At 39.7% G+C, this 22,708-nt stretch overlaps 1 protein-coding gene across 4 annotated transcripts; it reads right to left on the minus strand.

Annotated features, from left to right (window-relative positions):
- Nucleotides 1-1,094: 1,094 nt before the first annotated feature.
- YTHDC1 (YTH N6-methyladenosine RNA binding protein C1) lies at nucleotides 1,095-21,746 on the minus strand. 4 transcript variants are annotated; one of them, XM_058804389.1, is made up of 18 exons: nucleotides 21,619-21,746; nucleotides 17,778-17,879; nucleotides 16,846-17,174; nucleotides 16,359-16,713; nucleotides 15,033-15,122; nucleotides 14,467-14,520; nucleotides 13,765-13,859; nucleotides 11,830-11,938; nucleotides 11,612-11,729; nucleotides 10,695-10,779; nucleotides 8,653-8,819; nucleotides 6,082-6,164; nucleotides 4,630-4,666; nucleotides 4,498-4,537; nucleotides 4,332-4,394; nucleotides 2,745-2,879; nucleotides 1,899-2,106; nucleotides 1,095-1,506 (listed from the first exon to the last, which is right to left on the minus strand). In XM_058804389.1, the coding sequence occupies exons 1-18, from the start codon at nucleotides 21,644-21,646 to the stop codon at nucleotides 1,457-1,459; spliced, it is 2,148 nt and encodes a 715-aa protein (XP_058660372.1). In that variant the 5' UTR covers nucleotides 21,647-21,746; the 3' UTR covers nucleotides 1,095-1,456. The 4 variants fall into 4 exon arrangements, with proteins under 4 accessions (XP_058660372.1, XP_058660374.1, XP_058660373.1 ...); XM_058804391.1 differs by lacking the exon at nucleotides 14,467-14,520; XM_058804390.1 differs by lacking the exon at nucleotides 1,095-1,506 and having other exon boundaries at nucleotides 1,560-2,106.
- Nucleotides 21,747-22,708: the final 962 nt, after the last annotated feature.

Raw genomic sequence — 22,708 nt, forward strand, 5'->3', positions numbered from 1 at the left:
TCCACAGTCCCTGTAAGGAGGTGCATCATTTCTGTAACCTACTCTGAGTAATTTGGCTTATCTAGTACTGAATTTAAAAAATAAAACAACCAACCAACCAATCCAAACAAAAAAACCTCAAAACCAAAACCCCTTCTTCATTTTAGAGTCTGTATACAATGCAGAGAAAGATATCAAAGTACGAGGGTGGTCTGTGACACATTTCTCCAATTAGACACAGAATGTATTCTAAATCTGACACACTGATCTAATCCTCCAGCTAGCAGGCATTACCTCTCTGTGCACAATAAACTGTGCTGAGGAGCCCAAACACATATTCAGCCTCAAGTTCTGCTTAAGGAAGCCAAACATATTTGTACATTGGAGATCTAACCTTTTGTCTAACATATGCAGATATCTACTGTGACTGTAGACTAAAATAAGCAGAGCACAAACTATTGCCAGATCAATAAACCACATTTCCACAAATGCCACACAGTGGCCAGTCCTATACTGGCATTTATAAAAATAGCTGCAGCACCCAGCAGGGCGGAGCTGGGGGTGTTTAAAGCACAGTCTGGATTTGTTACATGACGAGACACTGAAGGAAGTTTATGAAGAAGTCTACCAAGGCAGTGCTCTCTTACAAGTTTTGGAAAGTTGGAAATTGCTGGATAAACTGAAGAACTTTCAGTAATTCCCCCCCCCCCCCATTTTTACCATTGGCATAGATAAAACATTTCTTATTTAAAAGAAGTAACAAGTGATCGCTACAAAGAACATAGGTACAGACTCTGGATCTTACAGGACTAACACATTCCTGAGACAGGTATGTTGTGGCTGAGGACAGCCTCTCAACAGTTTGAAGATCATATGATTAAGTTGAAGATGTAGGGCCTTAACTCTGAGCTGCAGGAGTTATTGGCCACTTCACTATGGAAACAGAAATGCAATTACCTTTTATATCAACAGTCCTTCTTCTAAATTCAGGCTTCAGATCAGTTTTGCTTACCACAAAGAACACTTGAACTATTTCTGAACATAGATCTTTTCCTAGAACTCTGGAATCTAGCAAAACTGTCAAGCTTAGAAAACCAAGGAACCCGACATGGAGGTTTAAACATTTCAATAGTTACCAATTTATTTTTATAAAAAAAAAAGGTAGCAATGTAGAATACAGCAATATTTTCTGGTTCCACGCACGCAGGTTGTGAACATTCCAAGCAATGTGTACATTTTGGAAAGAGACCAGACAAGAGAACTGACCAAAATGTTATTGAACACAGGAAAATTTTTAAAAAAGGCTAAAAATTAGGTATCAATAGTGTCTTCTTAATATTGCTTTCCTTATTGAAGACTGAAAATAAATCACTTGACTTCACAGATAGGGTTAAAAATGGGGGGGAAAGGGGGGGGGGGGGGGAAAAGGCTGCTACAACACTGCCATACCGTCAAAAAAAAAGAAAGAGATCATACTTCAGTATTTGCATACTTGATAGCAGCATTCTCCCATCGAACCATATGAAACTACAGGAAGAAAACATCAAAGCAAAAAAAAAAAAAAAAAAAAAAAAGGCAGTTATCCATCAGTATTCAAAAACCTAGAATGAAGTCACTAAGTAGAACACTTATTGAGAATTAATCAATATCTACATTCTTAGCTGCTTCCAACTTTGTTCCAATAGAAACATGAAGTTGTGTGTCAGCTTTGTGTATTTTATTTTTGGCCTATTCGAATTTTTCCAGTTCATAGTTCACTGCATGCTTGGAATAGAGAGGGTCATTATAAATCCTTCTACACAATGAACTTTAAGTAGACAGCTGAAAATAAAATGTACTACTTGTAAACACACAAAAAAATACAAGCTTTTTTTGATTCAAGTGAGCACTGTTCCAGATAGATTATCTTCGGTATCTACCTCTTTCACCTCTGTCTCTGTCCCGGTCACAAATCCTCTCTCTCTCCCTTTCCCGATCACGGCCTCTGTCCCGTTCTCTGTCTCTCCGATTATCTCGAGGCCGGTCGCGCTCCCGCTCTCGGTCCCTCTCCCGGGGCCGGCTTCTCCGTCCGCTGACAACAGCTTGTGTGCGGCGAAGGAAGTCATCTACTCTCATGTCATAGTCGTGCTGTGATGAAAGGAGAGCTCTGCTATTTTCTTTCCCAGATCAGAATTCCCTCCCTTATCTGTAAGGCTGGCTGTAACTCCTCAGAAAGCCCAGTATTTAAAAAAAGGCAAACCCAACCAAACCAACTGTCCAGCATCCATGTGCAGAATCTGGGGTTCAAATGCCAGACATCAGCAAGAGACCTGAAAGCTAAGGAGCTTTCAAGCCAGCTAACAGAAACTTAATAATTCACCCTGTTTTCTGATGTGTCTATAAGAAGTTTTAAAACACAAAATTCTGCCGATAAAGTAACTTGTTGCCAATGAGCATGAGCAAAGTTACAGCCCTGTCCTTATTCAAACCAGGTTTCAGGATGAAAATGTTCATAGGTGGACAAGCAGGAAGCCAATTTAAGCATACACCTCAGTTTAAGAGTATGAGAATTTTTCACCTCTAACTCACCAGGGAGAGAAAGGCTTTTCAAATTTGCTGTAAGTGTGTAGTCAATCTAAACAACTGATCTTTCCAAGGAACTCTAATACAGGTCATAAACATGCTGTTTATCATAGCAAACAAAGCTCAAGCTAGGCTACCCCTGGACCCCAGATTCCTACTCCAGCCTGCAGACTTGCATCCCCTCTGTCTATGCAGACACTTACTACTCGTTTGTCTCTGTATCTCGCTTCATGGGGTACAGGATGATGTCCTGAGTATGGAGGGTGAGCTTGAGGTGGAGGTGCATGGTGCTGATAGTAAGGGTGGTGTGGTGGTTGCTCCATACCTGGATACGGTGGCTACAAGAAAGTTACAGGAAGTTTGTTGAAGCAAAGGAATGCACACAAGGAGTGCATCATTCAGATGGAAAACACAGCATCTATATAAATCTGATCACAGCCTCCTAACTGAACAGCAGTCTACTTTTCATTGGGCTGGCATGCTTTACTCCCTCTCCACCACTGCTTGGAGAAGTCTGGTAACCACCCCCCCCACAGTCCAACATCCCTTCCTTCTGCATCTGCCTCAATACGACACCGTACACAAAACTTCTGCTATTTTAATGTGGCAGTTTCAGTTCCGAGTTTTTAAACCCTTGCGTATAGACTGTGAATTCTGCCCAAACCAGAGCTCTTACAGAAACAAGTCATACTCATTCCTTATGAATTTCTTTCTATTCTAAATTAAAAACCAAATAATTTGCAAGTCAAATGATTTGACAAAATGCTAGCCCTTTTTTGTTTTTAACAAAACCTATTTTGGCTGATTTCTTTCATTTCTTCAATCTGCACAGTCCTCCTTTGCCTAGTAACAAAGCATCTTGGCTTGCATTTTTGTTACAAAGAAAGTAAATGAAAGCACTGGATTCTAGGACAACTACTTGGACTGCATGCAAAAGAGGGGAGTAGAAAAAAAAGGGAGTTTCTGGAGGCTTAACTGTTTAAAAAAAACTGTTTCCCCCCCCATCTGACAACTTTGTTTACTTCTTTCAGTTGTAAGGACTTGTGTTTCAGCTGACAAAAATGAGAGGCTATAGGAGCATCTCTGTATCTGGCACTGCTTTTTGCTCATTGGCAGTACAAACAAGAGCCAAAAGACTCATTATAGTTATACAAAATCAGGCCAGACTTACTACTAAGTATCACTAAAATAACCTCACTATGACTACTCTTGACGTGAAGGCCACAACTTGTACAAGTGAACTATCTACATAGTTGTAGATATGTCCACTCATGTATCTGCTCATCTTTCTGGGAAAAAAGTGCACTTCAGTGGAGGCTGTAATACAGAAAGACTTAGTTTAATTAGGTTGTGCAGCACATTTTGCTAGTTTCCTGCATGCTTCACTGCCATAGCCAAAAGCAAGCCACTGCACAACACTAGAGCCCAGCAGCCCATTCCATGAGCCTCTTCAACAAGTCCACATGTTTGATGCATTTACTGTTTGAGAGCCAAGTACCATCAACACTTAGCAGGATACAGAATGTGATCACACCCTCCCATCTAGGCTAAAGGAGAGTTCTGCTATTTCTTCATTTTAGCTTACTAAAATGCCAGACTACTGTTGAAAGTAAATTTCAAAATACTTATTATCAATACTTTTCCCCTAAAATTTTTACACTGTTACAGCAAAGGTAGATTTTAGGAAAAGTGAAGAGTTGAGAGCACATGGAATATGGCAGGCTCCTTTTGGGGGAAACAAAAAGCAGCTGTATGCTAAGGAGAAAAACCAAATTCAACAAGACACAAACCATTCCTTGCCATGGTGGTGGTGGTCCCATGTTGTGGAACTCCCTCACGTAATCATTGTAGGACTAAAATGAAAGACAGTAATATTAAAATTTGTGCTGAGTGTTCTTTGGAAATGCAGAAAGATGAATATAAAGTTGCCCAAAAAAACTGCATGCAGTAACTTACCCCATTTAAAAATACATCTCGTCGAACTCCTGAAAATCGTCTGTTGGGAATAAAAATTTGCAGAACTAAATCCAACTTATCTGTGCAGACAAGTTACCAGGACATAAAATGAGTAACATGAACACACCTTACCTGTCTACTTCGGGATATCTGGGATCCTTTATATACCCTGTTCGAACATCAAGCAGTATTAATTCAATTTATTGTCTCAAGTTAACAATCTTAAAAACTATATTCATTAGAAAGTATCCTTTCATTTTGTGGCTACTACAAAATTATGTCTATCTGCTACTACCCTCACTTTTAAAACAACTCTTGAAAACTTACAGCTCCTAATAGACAATGAAGACAAGTAGTATAATAAAAAAGTAACATCAACAAACCCATTAAGAACTTGCACACAGTACCAACAAATATGCAAGAGGGAAACTGTGCAAATAAAGACTTGAAATTTAGTCAAATGAATTAGGAATGCACATGAATTTGAAGAGTGTTGCCTCCAGGCATTTAGCACGTGGCTGTTACTACTTCCTAACTATATATTCAGTAGAATGTGTATTCAGTAAAAAGCTCATTTCCCAATATGTTTTGGATACAATGCTACACAGGAAATTAAAAACAAACTAAAATTATCTGGAAAAGCCCCACAGGGCAAAGAATTCTTACAGCTTCAGTAAATCCCTTTAAAGAGCTCAGCAGAACGGTGCAAAACATCAGGCATGCTTGCACTACAATAAAATAGTGACCTTCATTATTTTTTAAAAAATCTTGTTCTGTTTTTTAAACAATGGCCTTGGAAAGATGCAGAGCAGCAACAACACTTTTTGCATGAAAGAACGCAGTCTTTGCAGACAAGCTAGGCATGCTTTGCAGACAATACAGGCATGCTCTGAACAGGTTTAGAAATCTACGACTGAAATAGCAGAATGCACTTTTCTAAGAGATGTGAAGCACAATTTGGTAGACTAAAAGCAACAAATTCTTAATAGCTGCTTTCTGAAGGAAAAAAAAAGGCTGCTATGAGCAGTGCTGTTGCTGCAGTACCACTGCAAACATTTCTTTCTAGGGAACAACAAACTTCCCTTCATCATTCCTCTTGTAAAATGCAGGGCAACATCCTCCTGCCTAACTCATGTCAAGCTTGTAAAAAAAAACTGTCTGAAAACATAACTGAATGTCTACCATCATCTCCACACAAAGGCTACCAGTCACGCAGTCTCAGCTGACGTTCCCAGGTGGAAATTTCTCAAACGTTTTCACTTGATGATTAGCATCTTGACAAGTAGGTCAGATCTATTTTTGTGCCCACATTAACACAGCACTTGAGAAGATCATTCACAACAATGTACACAATTCAATGCTCTTAAAAAGGGCTCAGCCTAGGTTAAACTCAGCTCTCAAACCAGTGAAACAGCGTCACTGACTTCTTCGAGAGGTGGGTTAAAGCAGCAGGCAGCACTTGAAACAAGTCACATTTTTATATCCAAGTTATATCAGTATTTTACTTTTGAATTAACGAGGATATGCTAAAAGAGAAAATACTCATGAATTGGTGCACACAAATCTTGATAGTAAGATATTAACCTGGTCTTTGGTGAAACTCAGGGGGATAGTCAATCCTTGGTTTCTTTCTGCTGTTATGAATATCATAATCTTCTGGTCGACGCCTACACAAATTAGATATCAAAGATTAAACAAGGTTGCTTGGAGCATTTGTCACAGCAGAATACCTCACAGGAACAGTCTGAGCTGCCCAGGATATCAATGTAATAATTCTCAAATCTATTTGCTTCAAAATATTCTACAGCTTTAAATTTGAACTGAAAGAATCAGAAATAGCTCAATTACATACATTCCACTGTTATTTTCTGTCTACAGGAATTTAGGTAGTTAAGGAAGGAACTCAACCCAACTGTATCTTCATCCCAAACAAAAGGTAACAAATTTGTCTAAACCAAACTCAAGCTTAGGCATTAACATTACACTTTCCACATTACATTTTGCAACACCTATCGGACAACAAAGAATTTCACAGAACATTGCAGTCAGAGGGTATGAAGACTACTGCATTTGATAGCTAATGGGTAAAGAATTCAATAAAAGGTCTACTTCCACAACATTTATAAATAAACTCTGCATGCTTTGTGAAATTGCAACTTTAACTATGGCTTCCCTAATTGAATAGGCAATTGTATTATTTCTACTAATTTCTGTTCTAAGCAACTTACTAGCAATGCACTGGTGCATTTTTCAATTTAATAACATTCAAGCTTCCTAATAATTAAAATAATTAGGGCTGTTTTCTATAAAAGCAGCTCTTTGACAGAAGAGATATTAAGAACTCTGCTCTTCCTTATAAGTTACATTCCAGTTGCTGTTAGGCTCAAAAAAGAGCTGACAACTGTGTGCTTATTTTGCTCCAAGGTACATAAACATTACTGTACTGGGAGACTAGTGCTAATGTAACAGTGTTTCTAAACACAAAGCAGCTACAGAACCATTCCTTTCTCACCCCCCTCCCCCTCCCCAACAGTATAATTCCTTATGACAAGACATTAACACTTTCTTTATATTGCTTAATTACTGTGCAACTTGCCAGCTGAGTAACAAGCTTATATAGCTTTTAGTTTTATAAATAGTGACTTCTCCCTCCCTTCCCCAACTTCAGTCATTAAAGCCCACTGTACCCAGTTACTAAGCTTTTTAAAATGGAAGCAGATTCTTTAGTATGAGCAAAAAGCCCAAAAACAAAAGCAGTTGCATCTACAGCAAATTCAGATCAAAGAAAATAAAAGCTGGTGTAAAGAATAAACATACCGCTTTCTTGTAGTTTTGAGAGTGCATTTACGACCGGTATAAAATATGATAGAAACAGTTCATATAGTAGTCCAACTACTGACTTTAAGCTGTAAGCCACATACATAAATGGAGGCCCTGGCAGGCTTGAGAAGGTGTGGTGGTGTTATATGTATAGTTTGCAGTCCATTGCAAAACCTTCACTTGTATATACTTTATTGCACTGGAAACCTCTTAGCTTAACTCCAAAAGCCATCTTGGTGTTCAGTCCTTTAAAGCCAAAAATAGGGGGGCGCTGCCAGGTTTCCTCCTACCTACTCGTTACAGTGTCCTTTTTTTTAAGCTCAAGGAAATGGGGACTCTTGTTGGGGCCTCTGTACCTACCACAGGATGTTTCCACAAAAAGGAAACTTAACCAAAGGTTTCAGCCCAAACCATACATCAGTCTGTATGCAAAGTGGCTACCACGGGGAAAAGGTGTTTGGCAGAAGGGCTAGTATCAGTTCTTTGCAAAGACTTCTCCAATTCTGTAACAAGTTATACCCCCTTTTTTTTCTGGAAAATGATGTTAAGTTCATAAAGCAGTGATCAATAAACATGTCGATCCTCTAAAAATACTTTAAGTCCACAGGTACTGCCAGCATCTGGAAAGGTTGTATATACAGACACAGCAACAGCCATTCTTTTTGGTTTGTTGCCGGGTCTCCAAGGGCCACTTGATCCCTTTTGGAAAGAACCTACTGTTTTCAGAAGCTCAGCAAGATGTGTGAATTCAGTGGTTACATGTTAGAGAATATTTGGCAAAAGGGTTAACACATCACGGTGACACAATTTGAAACAGTCCCAATAATGCTCCTCTTGAATATCAAAATAACTTAAATATTTTATCCTCAAAATGAGGCGGCATCTTCTGCAAAATTCTAAGTGATCCTTATAAAAGTCCCATATTTGATAAGGCTTATCCAGAGACACACCTGAAAGAAAAGGCTTTTACAAGATATTAACACATTTTTAGCATATAAATATTTCCTCCTCTCCATCTAGCCTGCTCATAATCAAGCCAAGCTTACCTACAGCTAGCATTACAAGTTGCATTAGCTCAATAAATGATCTAGTCTAAACTAGAGACAGAACTTTAAGAGCTTTTTTCAGCAAAAGCAAAGATCCCCATTTTCCTCTTGAAAAATGACAGACCGGGGAACCATGTGAAATCCTCAATGAAGCCACAAACTTGTCCATGCAGCTTGATTTGAGGATTTTCTCTCTTCTTTATCGCAGGGCAAGCTTTGACGAATCACATTCCTCCATCACGTTATTCTCACACATGTGCCTATTATCAGTCCAAAGAACGTTTCTAACCTTCCCACGTCCCGAACGGGGTCTCGACGGGATGGGCGTCCTCTTGATCGGGGTTGTGAGTGCATTCTTCTCTTGTGCCTCATTTTATGAATGACTTGATACAAGTCAATACTTTCATCAGGAGGGAAGAGAAGACAAAGTTGGGTTCCACATTCCGGCTCAATTTCCTAGAATTAGTTAGAAGCGGTTCATAAACTGAAGAAATTAAACTCTCCCCAAATACACTGACAACAGACATTTAAGGAAAAAAAAAATAAAAAAAAAAGGACACTTCAAAGAGATTTCAGTATCACTAGACACAGCAAAATTCACTTACATTACCTTTAACTCTTTAGGTACTAATTAGAATTTTCACTAAATAGTCCAACACTTGGGGTAACCATATCTTCCCATGAGACATACAGGCCACATCACTGTTTTGCTATAAAATCAGAGGACTGTTTTTCATCACAAAGAAAATGATTACCTATTACAGAAAGAAAAGTGACACACGCAGGAAAAAAAATCCATCCCAGCTTCACATATAAAGCCATGGCCTGATGAAGTTGACTACTACCACTCAGTATGAGTTCTTCATTGTATGGTAGACAAGTCCATGAAAATACCAACTCAAGGTCTGACCACGATCAAAACAAGCATTTTGTGTGCTCAGGGTTATTAGGAAAAGAACACTGAATAAGAAAGCCATTGTATCACACCGAATTTCATGTTCCACCCACACCCTAAATATTGCCTGCAGTTGTGCCCCTACATCTCAAAAAATAGGGGGACAACAGAAATGGAAAACTTCAAAGCAGGGCACCAAGAATAAGTGAATTAATGCAACAATTCCTACATGCAATGACTGAAAAGGTCAGGTCTCTCCAACCTAGATTAAAAGTGAAATATGAGGGATATGGGGAAACAAGATCGAGATAATGGGACCATTAGACACTGCAAACTGTCTGGAGGAGAAAGGGACAGATATGAATTTTCTGACTCTCTCTTCCACTACAAGAACTTGGGCCATCAAATAAATCTAGCAGGAGCCAGGTGCAAAACAGAAGTGCTTCTTCAAACTGGTGACTGCAGGCTTGCAGAACACCTTCCCAAATGATGTCGTAAAGGCAGATTTTCAGTGTACGTGTCCTCAGAAGAGAGATCCATTCACAGTTGTGCAAATATAAATGGATAAATGACAACCACTTCAGGAAATAAGCAGACTTGAAAAGCAGGGAGAGCAAGCATCAGGCAATGCTTGTCTAGACCGTAACAGTACAGTAATTTGATGAAAAAAGCTGAAACCCACATCCAGATTGCAAGTCTACTGTAGACAAAACATCAGGAAAAACAATAAATTTCCTTGGCCATTTAACAGTAGCTAAGTTAATTGAAAAACATTTTTTTTAGAGTTCACACTAAACTAAAAACAATATCAAAACTATTGTTTTTCTCCTGCTACACAACAAAGCAAACATATCTGCGGGCAAAACAACGCAGCAAGGAGTTGACATTTTCCATACAGTATGGAGATTACCTCCCACCTTGTCTTAAAGCAGAACCTGCTATTTTACCCACAGCTTGGGTACATGATGACAGCAGCAACATACCTGCACTCTGGTATGTCTAACAAGACAAAGAGCCAGCCCCACCTGAAATTTGCTTAGCAGATATTCTATAATGGGAGTGTATGCCTTAAGCAATACAGTATATATTAAAAAACGTAATGCAGAGCACAACTGGAAACACCAGACCTTTTTCTTAAAACCTGATGCTATGTGGTTTGCACACTATACAATGCAAGGCACATCACATTTCAAATTCAGAATACCACACAGTTTTGAAGCAAACACTGTTTATCATAAAGATGAAAACAGAATTGGCACTGTATTGTTTCCTTTTCCTTCTTCCACAACAGCATTAGAAAGAAGCAAAATGCCTTTGCCACAACACTCTACTCCAAGTAACTGCTATAAAAAACATTCCTACTCTCTTGCACATTCTAAGCTGGAAGCAAGCACTAGAGGATGTCAGTTATAGAAAACAAGTAAGAATTAACAAACCTGTCCATCGCGTCCAATCTTTACTGGCTTATGTTCGTTCCAAGGATTGGTCAGGTGAGCAGATTTAGTGAACGGCAATTCCCGCCTAAATATGCAAGTGGCACCATTTATAGTTTTGCCTCAGTTATTTTTATTAAGAAAATAAGTAAAAACGTATACAGCAGGAGACTACATATAAAATAATCCTGTTATTCTTTGTACTGTTAGGTCTCTGAACATATTCTTATGGTCTATATATTAGTAACTGAAGATTTCACTTGGACTTATTCCAGTAGTAACTAATATAGTTCATACTATGACAAGCCCTCCTTTAAAAGAGAATATTTTGGTCTGTATGCAATATTGTGATTGTGCTTGTTTATTATCTCACCATCTGAATACACTGATCTCTACATGTGGTAGCTCTTGGCACATACTTAAATCCCTGAGCACTGACCTAACTATGAAGTGCTTTGAGCTGGAGGTGGGAGTCAGTAGCTTCAAGAGGATCTTTCCAACACTTTAATTCAAAGTCTCACTTTTCCTCTATTCAGTCTTTCTGGCCGTCCAAAGTACTTGTACAACCATGCAATGTGTTTCATGGGACTGCTGTAACTTTTTTCCTTAATAAGAGATTTAAAATCTTTTCTGTAAGAACATACTGCTCACAACCTATACATTATGCAATACTTGCACTATGTCATATGTTGTTTCAGAACAGTAGTATTTTCTTTGTTTAGTCAGATCAAAACAGAAAAAAAAAAAATCCATGTAAGGACAAATCTTTTTCACCCACAGCTGTCTATTCAAGTGAGCAGTGAGGATAGATCTCTGGTTGAATCAAGTTTCAGAAGGATGCTGTTGGCACTTGAGTAATACGCAAAAGTTATAATATAATGCCTTGTTACTAACAGCAACATAAATGCACAGTTGGTTACCTGCAGATCCAGTCAATTTTAAAGACACCTCCCAACATTTTTGCATTCATTCCTGCAGGCAGCACCCAATGTATAGGTGATCCTCCATGATGGGACTCTGAAGATAATCTTGCAAACCCTGAAGGATTTTGTATGAATTGTAACAAAGATACAACAGAAAGGCTATTGCATATAGAACTCACTTTGACTCACCTTGAAAATAGCTCATTTTTCCTTACCTTGGAATTTGCCACTCTCTCTTACAGAAAATATCAAAATAACACTCCTTGCTGATCTAAATGCAGCATTAAGCTTCTTTTCATTCACTGGAAGTGTTGACCATACTCCCTAAAACAGAAAAACACCCACCCCATCCCAAAACACAACAGTTAATCTCAAATGATTTAGCTAACATAAATATGTAATGCACATGAAGAAAACAAGACCAAAATATTGCACTGGAGTGGAAGATAATAGAAAGAAAAACATATTGAAAAGTTAATTTCCATCAAGAAATATTTTAGCCTGCCTTGTACTAAAACTTTTAAAACACTGGCTTTTCAACCTTTTTTTGGACACTGAAGATGCATTTAGATCATCTAAGACTTCCATTATAATTATAATGATGGGCAGTTAGCATAAAAATAGTAAGGGTGAAAGTTTGCACATATGTTTCAAGTGACTAAAGGAATTTATGTATTATATAACACACAGGAATTATGAAAAACCAAGAGAATACTGCTAAAAGGTGGGCAGGTAGACTTGACTATAGTACTGCAATTTGCTGAGGACAGTTTGCAGACTTCAAAATTCTTTCTGTGAAATGCCAGCAACATGAAAGACACCAAAGTAACAATTTAAAATGGCAAAACAAATCACTTTGTTTAGCCCTACACATCTCCTACTACTACTAAGTACTATCTTTTCTATTTCACCAGCTGCTATGCAGCCACACAATAAAACACAACCTGTTTTAAGGTGCCAGCTGAGCTGATATAGAATAAGAATTTATTGAATTACTCCTCCATCCATTTTCTGAGTAAACAAGCTTCAGCCTCAGAATAGGCTATAAATACCAATGTCAACATTCCTTCCCTGGCATTTTTTTAGTGCAGGTAAGTATTTATGCCCTACTCTGAACTCAGATCAGTGTTTGTATGATTCTGGTAATTCACTATAACCACCAGAGAATATGTGGGGTTTTTGCTAGCTTTCAGTCAGATTACATGGCTTTTGGCTGCTTGTAAAGCCCTGCTGTGAACTCAAAAACCTATTACATTGGCACCACAAAAGTGAATTTCATGAAAGTCCAACATCAAAGCACTGATGCCTCCACACTGAGAGACAAAGCATCCACTTCAATTACTTCAGGAACAAGGATACTACTGCAGCCCCATACGTGGATGAAGCACAAAAAAGAATAGACTCCTTTACAGAGTCACCAGTCAGAATGGTGTTCACTGCACCTTCAAAGCTGGAAGGAGAGGTGAGAACCAAACATGTCCAGGACTTTGAGATTTGTTTAATCATTTTGATGCTATTTTCACCCTAATTTAGAAAATCTTCATTAACAGAATCACCTACTCTATGTATCTTGTGTAACAGCAAATCAAGTATTTTCTCTATGACCTGTTTCAAAGAACACATGCCAATATAAAACCACCAGAGTGCTGCAATGGACACCTAGTGCAATTCCTCAACAGCTGAAATCTGGTGTTCTGGAATCCCTCCCAAAGAACTCACTCACACTAGCATTGCCAGGCATACATTTCCACAGTAACGCTTCAGATCCTGAAACACCTGACCAAAACTACTCATGTAGCATTAGAAAAAAGCCAAACAACCTTCTGAACCTTCTCAGAGCACAGCGATAGGAACAGAGGTGCTGATGGATGGGAGAAAATACCACCCCAGCATTCCCAACAGAGCTTGGCTTAGGATGTTATCAAATAGACCCTAAGGCCCCTTTTAACCCCATTCTTGCCAAGATAAATGGCCAGTGGTCAGGACCTTTTCTAGGTTACGGTGGAAGCCAAAGAACCGAGGCACGGTAGCTTTTGTTGCTGCATCCACCAAGATCCAAGCAATATAACAATCCAAACACACTCTCCCAAACCGAGGTGAGTGTGTCTGAAAACAGACAAAAGGATCAGTTTGAAGAAAATACAACATACCTTTGCCTTAGCAAGTGATACATTTTCATGGTTATTACTCTTGATGAGAAAGAACCGTGCATCTTGGAGAATGTATTTAAGTTTGCTTGTTTGGTCTGAAAAGAAAACAAAGTATCAAATAAGCTGAACTGTAAATACTTACCAAACATGTTGCTTTGAGTACAGATAGTTGCTTCCTTTCTTCAAAAAATACAGTATCCCACCCATTTCCTATCTATGTATTACCACAGTAAACCACCCAACTTAAAGTCAAAGCTGCAGAGCACAAAATGCCAGGGGAAACCAAACCAAAACTAAAACTCAGATATCCAAGTAAAGAAAAACGTAAAATAAAATCAGCATGATTCAGTGATGTTCCGATATGTAGGACTTATTTCCTTCCTTAAAGATCTTTGCATAAATGATGGTAACACTCGTTACAAGCACAAACTGTTCAACAGAAAATGGTGAATGCTGTTCCTCTTTGCAGCTTTAAGCACTTCCTTTTTAAATTTGCTGCCTCTGCAAAGAGCACAGTGACTGAACTTTTTGCATATCACTCTCAAAACATGCAAAAGTAGCTCAAGATTCAATTATCATGCTCAGAACAACAACGTGCTTAAATTGATTTATATCAGAACATCACTACTTAGAGGTAATTTAATCAACAGAGACAATGGCTTGCTATGGGGCATGCATTAAAAATTCAAATTTAAATGATACCTTTTTGGACAGCACGAACGGAAGATGATAATTTCTCATGCTTCTTTTCTGAACCTGTGTTTAGCCAAAGTACATTTGTTCAGATTGAGCCTTAATAGAGATAATATACAATTTCTACAGCCTTATCCCATACAATTTTCATTCATGACAAATTATGCTTTCTGGCGCGCACCCACACACACAAAAAATACTACTCAATGTGCACGAGTGTTTTGTTTTGTTGGGTTTTTTTTGTTTCGGGTTGTTTAATTTGGTTTTGTTTTTTTTTTTTTTTAATAATATTTGAACAATTTCCTACTCAGAAAACTAGTCACTGAATCATCATCTTCCAAGTTAAAAAAAAAAAAAAAAAAAGTGAAATTTCCACTTAAGCAACAGAATAGCATTAAAGTAACAAGAAAGCCTACTTCCCCCCAAAGGTATCCACACACAACATGCCAGAAGTCAATACCAAATTATACAAAGCTACAGACCCTATAAATCTCTACAGCCAGTTACATTTATTTTAGATTACACATTAAGATTTGATGCAAGTCACAATGACAAGCAACAAAAGGGAAGAATACCTGCATATGATTCTGATGCAGAACTCCCACTTCTGTCAAAAACAATTGGAGAGATACCTCTAGCTCTCTTCCTCTCCTTCTTTTTCTCGTCTAAAAGAAACCATAAAAAATAAAAGCCATACTTTAAACACAGGCAAAGTTGAGATTAAAAAGTAATGAGACAGGAAAATAACATCAGTAAAAGTGAAGTTACCATTTGGCTTGCACATTAAAATCGCTGTTGTTGCCACAAAATTATCATGCACAGAAGAAGCAAATGCTAGTTACTCAAGCTTTTCATTCACAAAAGAAAGATCAATGGCACAAATCTATTAAATCTGTGCAATGTTTACAGATAGAATTTATTATTATTTTTAGTAAGGGTGGGTTAGCGTTTCTTTTCAGCCTTCACCCAAATGTGCAACATCTAGCACAAACTGTGCAGCAATAGCTCATTTGCTCAGAGCTCAAAAACAGCAAGAGACAGGAAAACAAAACACTGTGGCACAAAAGCAATTATTTCCACTCTTAAGACAGTGTTACATTATACCACAGAGTTTTTTAGAGCAGTTATTACAGTTTCACTTGTCTTTAGGTTACACCTTGCTGTCTCTAATTCCATACAGCAGAGCTGAGCTAAAAGAGGCAGCATATTAAGCAGGATGACCACCTATGGAGACTTCAGACAAGGAAGATACACAATAGGAATCTTAACAGGATTGCAAGCTACTTTCCTAGAAAAAACAAACAACGAACAGCCAAACCCAAAAGTATTTACCTCATTAGCACTTCACATCTGCAAGCTAGGACCACTTACAATATACAAACACAAACCAATTGTTTCTAGTTTCTGCTTAAAACATTTATTTCCTTCTAAATTTGCTCTAATAATTTCAATTTAGGTTTAGATTTCCTATGCTGAGCATAGCCAATATTTAGGATTCAGCTATCATTCCCCAGGGACATAATGTTTTACTACACCAGTCTACCTGGTCACTCATCTAGATGGACACCAAACAGCTCAACGCTGAATTAAAATTAATTGTGTGGAAAACTAAGCCATTAGATACCCAAGAAAGTACTAATTTTACTGTTACAAAGCATTGAACAGCAAGGTCAAAGCAATCAAGAATACAACGAATCCTCAACACAGCAATCTGGATATTCACAATTTTGTTTTACCACTTTCCAGTAATTTTTTCCATGCCTATGGTATTTCATAATTAACATCTTCCTGACTTCTGCCACCACGGCTTACTTTCGACATGGTCAGGAAGTGGTTATTTTTCAAAGCAGTCACCTTTCAGTGGCAAGGTATTTCACATTAGCATGCAAGATGCTGCCTACCTGATGCATCTGAACCAGACCCAGATCTGACTGACCCATCTGTGAAAGAGGCAGATTCAGAATCAGAATCGCTGGCTTCACTCCGTGTGTCATAGTCATTTCCTTCCTTCTGATCCCTCTCATCCTGTTCATACTCTTCTTCATCTTCCTCCCCATCTTCTTCCACCTCTTCATCCTCCTCCCCTTCATCATCTTCCTCTTCTTCCATTCCTTCCTCCTCATTCTCTGTGTTGCCTTGTTCAGAGGAACCACTACTGCCAGTCTCGTGATCTGAACAATATTCCTCAGAGTTCACCTCTTCTTTAGAAGAATGGCTAGATCTGCTTGGTCTTCTATCCACATCATGCCTGATTCTCTGATGTTTAAAGAAAAAGTGAATCAGCGGTCATATAACATTGTCAGGATGCACACACAGTCCTAAGAGAACGTGCCTTACAGAAGTCTCATAAAATTGCTTTATTTATAAGGCAGCAAGAATACTTAATACCTCTGAACCGTCCGGTGTAGAAGACTTTGCCCTTCTGTCAATATCTCTCTTCCTCATGTAAGATTTCTCTGGTTGTCCTTTATAAGGTTCCCTGGAGCTGCTCGACATTCGCATCTTCCGATCGCCATCTGGGCGCTTGCTTCTGTCGGACCTCTGGTACTCCTCAGTCTTGTACTCTGACACCAGCTTTCCTTTCGTGCTCACGATTCTCTTGTTATTGCTAACTGATGAGCTGGGAGGCTTTGGCATCATCTGCCTCGAGGAATGCACAGAAGGTTTTTGCCTCTTGCTTTCAGCATTTTCCATCCTGTCAGTTTTTCTTTTTGATCCTTAAAGAGAAAGAAATATCAAGTTCAGTGTTATTTCCGATATCAAAACAAAAACTGTACAGAGGCTTCTACGTCCTTTATTTTAGGTAATTACCCTGCTGCAGTCACAGGGAACATCTTCCAGTTGTAGGCTTTGCAGCAACACTCAAAACTGCTTCTTAGGAACAGCTCATGTCCTAAAACATGTATTTTACTTCTAAGACACATGTGTTTCTCAGATTTTACACTTGGAAATCCTAATTTAAATGCTTAGAGGATTGGCCTAAAGCCAAATAAAGAACTGAGCTGGAATCAGACTTTGCAACCCCTTTGCTCCACTTCCATCTCACTTCACTGAGCCAAAAAGGACAGTCATTTCCTAACAGCAAATGAATTCAGAACAAGCCAGACTCAGCAACTGCTCTTGAGACAAAAGGAAATGGATCTGACTGTCTGCTTGGAGGGTAAGGTGAAAAAGCACATGTCCATGAAATAAAGACTTTTGGAACTCATTCACTCTTTGAATCAAGTTATAAAATCCATTACTTCAAAGACTAACTGAAATAAGACAGACATGTTTACCACTTATGTTCCTGCAGAGCAACCACTACCGAAATCACATACCCTTTTTCTCACTTTTGTCTTGCTCACTGTCAGGGTTATACAACTCATCATCCTGGTCAGGAGCGTCAGTCAAAATGTCATCCAGAACATTCAGTTCACCATCTGAAAATACACAAAAAAAAGTAAAAACCAACCATAAAAAGTCTGGACATGTAAATCACAGAACTAGTAGTTACAAACCCAAACATTTCCTTCAGGGCTACAGATCTGCAACAAAGCAAAAAATTGACATCTTCTTGATTTATTTCTACACTTTCATTTGGAAGGATCAGGTAGAGCAAATAAAAAAATTAAAATATGTCACAAGATGCATTTAGACCTCTAAACAAGGTCCAAGTTGGCTCCTCATGTCACAAAAGCTTTTCAGCAAAGCTGACCTACAAATGAAGGCTGAACATAAAATTACAGAAAAAGGGAGACCAGGAGGTATTCTGAGTGCCATTAGTAAAGAGAAGGGACCCTTATCTCTGCAAAATTCTCAAACTTGCATGATGAATTAATCTCTCTCTTTGTTGTCATAGCAGTGTTAGAATGGTGGGTTTTGTGGTTCGCTAACAAATAGAACAAACATAATGGAGAAAACAGTATTTATTTGTTGCATCATTAACTCTGAGTTGTACCGAAAGAAACCTCCACAACTTGGTCAAAACGGCAAATGTTAAAGAAAATTAATGCCAGAGGCAGTAAATGACCACATATGCTCACAAGATTTTAAAATCTGTCACAATTTCTGAAACCAAAAGGGATATATGGTGATCTATTAGAAGAAGGAGTCACAAGCTTTAGGGTAGCAGATCTATATTCCAAGCACTTTAAAAAGAGTGAACTAAGCCTTACCATGCAAAGGGAAAAATAAAAAAGGTATCAATTTTGGAATCTCTCCAAAATTCTTAGTTCTTTCCACTTTGTGATTGATTGCAATTTCTGTGCTCAGGAAAAAGAAACCAGAGCAGCCTCCAAGGATTCAGCTGGTTTACAATATCTGTAGCAGACGCAAGGTAAGGACTCCAGTACTGCGTGAAACTGAGGTAATGCAGCAATTAAATCCTCCAGAGTCTGGCAGCTCGTCTATCTCAAAATATTGAGCTGAGCCACAACATAAAATTTACAGCTTGATAGTGAAAAACCCCAAACATAATCCACACTATATATATTTATATAAATATATATATATAAAATAGTATTAAAATTCTCTCTACTCTATACTACCAAATCTGAAGCCAGCATGTACACTAATTTTCCTGCTGGCACTTCTCCACATTTTCAGTGGTAGGGGAATGCAGAAGTGATCCCTGGACTGCTCAGTAGGTGTCTCTAATGCAAAGGAAATGGTGCAGAGAGAAGTGGATCAAACCTTTCCCAGTCAGCAGGCATTTAAATGCAACATAAACTTGCATCACAATTCTCTTAGGAACAGCCCTTTATGTTTTTAGCCATACATCCATAGCAAATATTCTTGCTGTGACTGATAAATATATGACAGTCAGATTCACGGCTGTGTAACTGCCAAACATGGGATGCAATTTCCTGGCTTGCATTCTGCTTGTCCACAGGAAGCTTGGCAAGTCTAGAGCACAAGGATTTTTTCTGGACACTAATGAAAAAGAGGTGCATTGAGATTAGAAAATTAAACATATCATCCACCTCAAATCATGTGTATTGAACCTTAGATTTGTTTCCCTCTTGGTGAGACAATAGCATACTTGAGTAAACTAGATTTAACCTACCTATTGCAGCAGCGATGGAAGGTGGTAAGAGACTCCTTATCAGCTCATTCAGAAGTGTAAGAAGGGAAATTTAACAGAAAACGCAAGTCTGATACACACTCTCTCCTAAACCCCTTCCAGGTTAGACGGGCCTCATTTGCAGCTGGAATGTTAAAGAGGGTGCAGGAGACAGGAGCAGGATCCCCCATCCCCTTCCACAGGCACATCGACCTGATTTGTTTAGAAGCTCATCTCCAGATTTATTTAGCAGCCTGCTTCCTGTCTCGCACTGGATACGCTGCTTTTCTGACTCGCACAAGATCATTTCTCTCAGTGAACCACCACTGTCAGTGTTCAACCTGAAGAGCCAAATTATCTCAGCGAGGTGTCAGGAAAAACACAAAATCAGAAACAGAAAAATGGCAGAGGACAGGTGTTTTATAGTCCATCACCACTGAAGAGGGAGGGACCAAATGAGTTCTTTCTGTGGCAGATACTCCCAACAGGGCTTTCCTGCCGCTTGTCTTTTGTGGGATCTTTCCATGAACAAATTTAACTCACCCAAAATAGCAGGAAGGTAGCCTGGGAGGCCATTTCGTCTGCTGCCCAGGAGAATTAGAACTATTGGAAGGGTCCAAGCAAAAATCCCATTTGGCACACAAAAGAAATAAGCCTCTGTGATTTCAAACTAAACAGGCCTGCAAGCCTTATTTTTGCTTTTTTTAAAGTGGTAAAACAGCATTTCTCTTCCTATGGGAGCACTTACAGCAGAAATCGGTTCAGCTGCAAATGTGCATCAACACTTATTATTCAGTCAAAATAACCCCTTTCACATGAGAAATAATTAAAAACAAATTAAAGTAAAAATATAACTTGACCACTGGCAGTGATTAACAAACACTGAAAAAAAATTCAAGCCCAACTGGACAAATACTTATATGAATAGAAATTTATAGATGATAACAGCAAACATTTCAAATTCACGGCTCATCCACAGTGGGTGATCAGATCTGTTCTGACACAACCTGATCATATCCCAATCTACCAATCTTACAATAACATCATTAAGGATCAAGCACCACCAATAACTTTATTTATTAGTTCTGACAAAATCTACTGGGAATTTTCCATGTAATATAGCTTCAAAATAAATATCAGATAGCAAACCTTTACCACTCTGACAAAGCCATTTTGTGGACACATATCCTGCAAAAGGCTTTACAGGAAGCATTATTCTCCACAGAAATCCAAATGAACGCAATCCAAGCCACACTACCCTAATGATACTTTGCCCTTTTTATAACTCTGCAACTCTCTGCACTAACCACCAAAGGGCAATCTGCTACACTTAACTCTGGTTTGCCTTCTTAAAGAGGCTATTTCGTGAGGACTGACAAACATAATCCCACAGATAACATGCGGATCACTTCGGCTTCCGTGGATAGCGGTAGTCACTTACAAGAGCTGTGATTCCATTATTCGACACTAATTGCCCTAGATTATTATTATTCCAGAGTAATGACTCTGAAATCGTCCGATTCCTCTAACTCAAATTTATTTACCCACAGTGCCCAGAATTCACAGCTCACTGCAAAAAGCCGAGCAACAACCGGCAAAGTAGATTCCAACAGAAATTTCTGCTTACTAAAGTAACTACATTTCCCCACAGAAAACCGTGCAAAAAACCCCAAAACCAAAACGGCCTAGCGATCCAAGCAGAAACAAAAAGCCGCAATAAAAATAGCAAATACTTTTTGCGAAAACACAACCTGCAGTAACTCGCTGTCGATGATGTAAAACTTACGGCCCACGAACTTCTCCCTCTTCCCGCTGCTCGAGTCACCTTGCCCCGAGCCCGCTGCTGCCGGGACACCAAAGTATGATGGGCCCTGTTATCTCCTGCTCCCCAGCAAAACACAGGGAGCGCTTCCGCAAAAATAAAATCATCCTCGAAAGGTTATCCCTGACCCCGCCGCCCCTCCGCTCCCCGGAGGAGACGGACGTCTCCCCGTAGAAGGCCCAGCACCAGCTTCCAAGGTGGCCCCGGGGAAGGCTCAGGCGGGGGCCCGATCCCCGCCTGAGCCTTTCCCCTTCCCCGGGGCCTAACGCTTGCCCCCCTCGCTACCGCCACATACCCTTCTCCTCCCGGCCATCCGTCGCCATCCCGCCGCCGCGACGAGCGCCTAAGATGGAGGCTCCCTCTTCCTGCACGTAGCGCTTCCCTCTTCCCACAGGGCGCCGCTTTGTTTACGCTCCCCGCGTCAGAGCGCGCCGCGGGCGGGCGGTGGCGGGGCATGCGCCGCGCGGGGCCGTGAGGGCGCGGCCGCCATGTCAGGCCCTGGCAGCTGCGGGCTGCGCTTGGCTGGATGCGCCGGGAAAGGAGCAGGTTTTCTGCTCTCGGAAGTGCGGGAAGCTCGCGTTCCGCCCGTGCTGCTGTGACAGCTGTGTGTGTGTGGTGTTGGAGCCCTTGCTGAGAGTCCTGAATGGGGCAAAGTTTCACAGTACTTACTTAATCCCTGGTGTTGGGCGTTGCTGTTCCCTGGTTTTCTCTTGTTTTTTACCTTTCCGTCCCCCTTCTCACTGTTTTTTCCGTTCTCCTGGCAATCAGGGCAGTTCAGAGAAGGGTTACCAAGCTGATGAGGGGGCTGGAGCGCCTCTCCTATGAGGAAAGGCTGAAAGAATTGGGATTGTTCAGCCTAGAGAAGACTTTGGGGTGACTTAATTGTAGTCTTCCAGTACAGAAGAGAGTCTAACAAGAAAGATGGTGAGAGACTTCTTACAAGAGTATGTGGGGTGAGGACAAGGGGGAGTGGCTTCAAAATGAAAGAGACTACGTTTAGATTATATACCAGGAAGAATTTTTTTATGGTGAGAGTGGTGAGGCACTGGCATAGGCTGCCCAGAGAAGCTGTGTGTGCCCCATCCCTGGGAGCATTCAATGGATTAGATGGAGCCCTGAGCAACCTGATCTAGTGGAAGTTATCCCTGCCAGTGGTAGAGGGGTTGCAACTGGATGACCTTGAAGGTCACTTCCAACCCAAACTATTCTGTGAAATATGAAACAAGTGTGCTTTATCTATCCACATTGTCTTTTAAATAAATTTCAGTTTAGAGCGTAACTCTTTTCTACCCTAATGTAGGTGGAAACTTTACCACCTCATCTTAGTTGCCCTTTTGGGCAGCTTATGAAGAAGCTTGGGCACTAAGTTGCATTTGCTAGTTTAT

This window comes from Ammospiza caudacuta, chromosome 4 (assembly GCF_027887145.1).
Source record: "Ammospiza caudacuta isolate bAmmCau1 chromosome 4, bAmmCau1.pri, whole genome shotgun sequence".
Lineage (NCBI taxonomy): Eukaryota > Metazoa > Chordata > Aves > Passeriformes > Passerellidae > Ammospiza > Ammospiza caudacuta.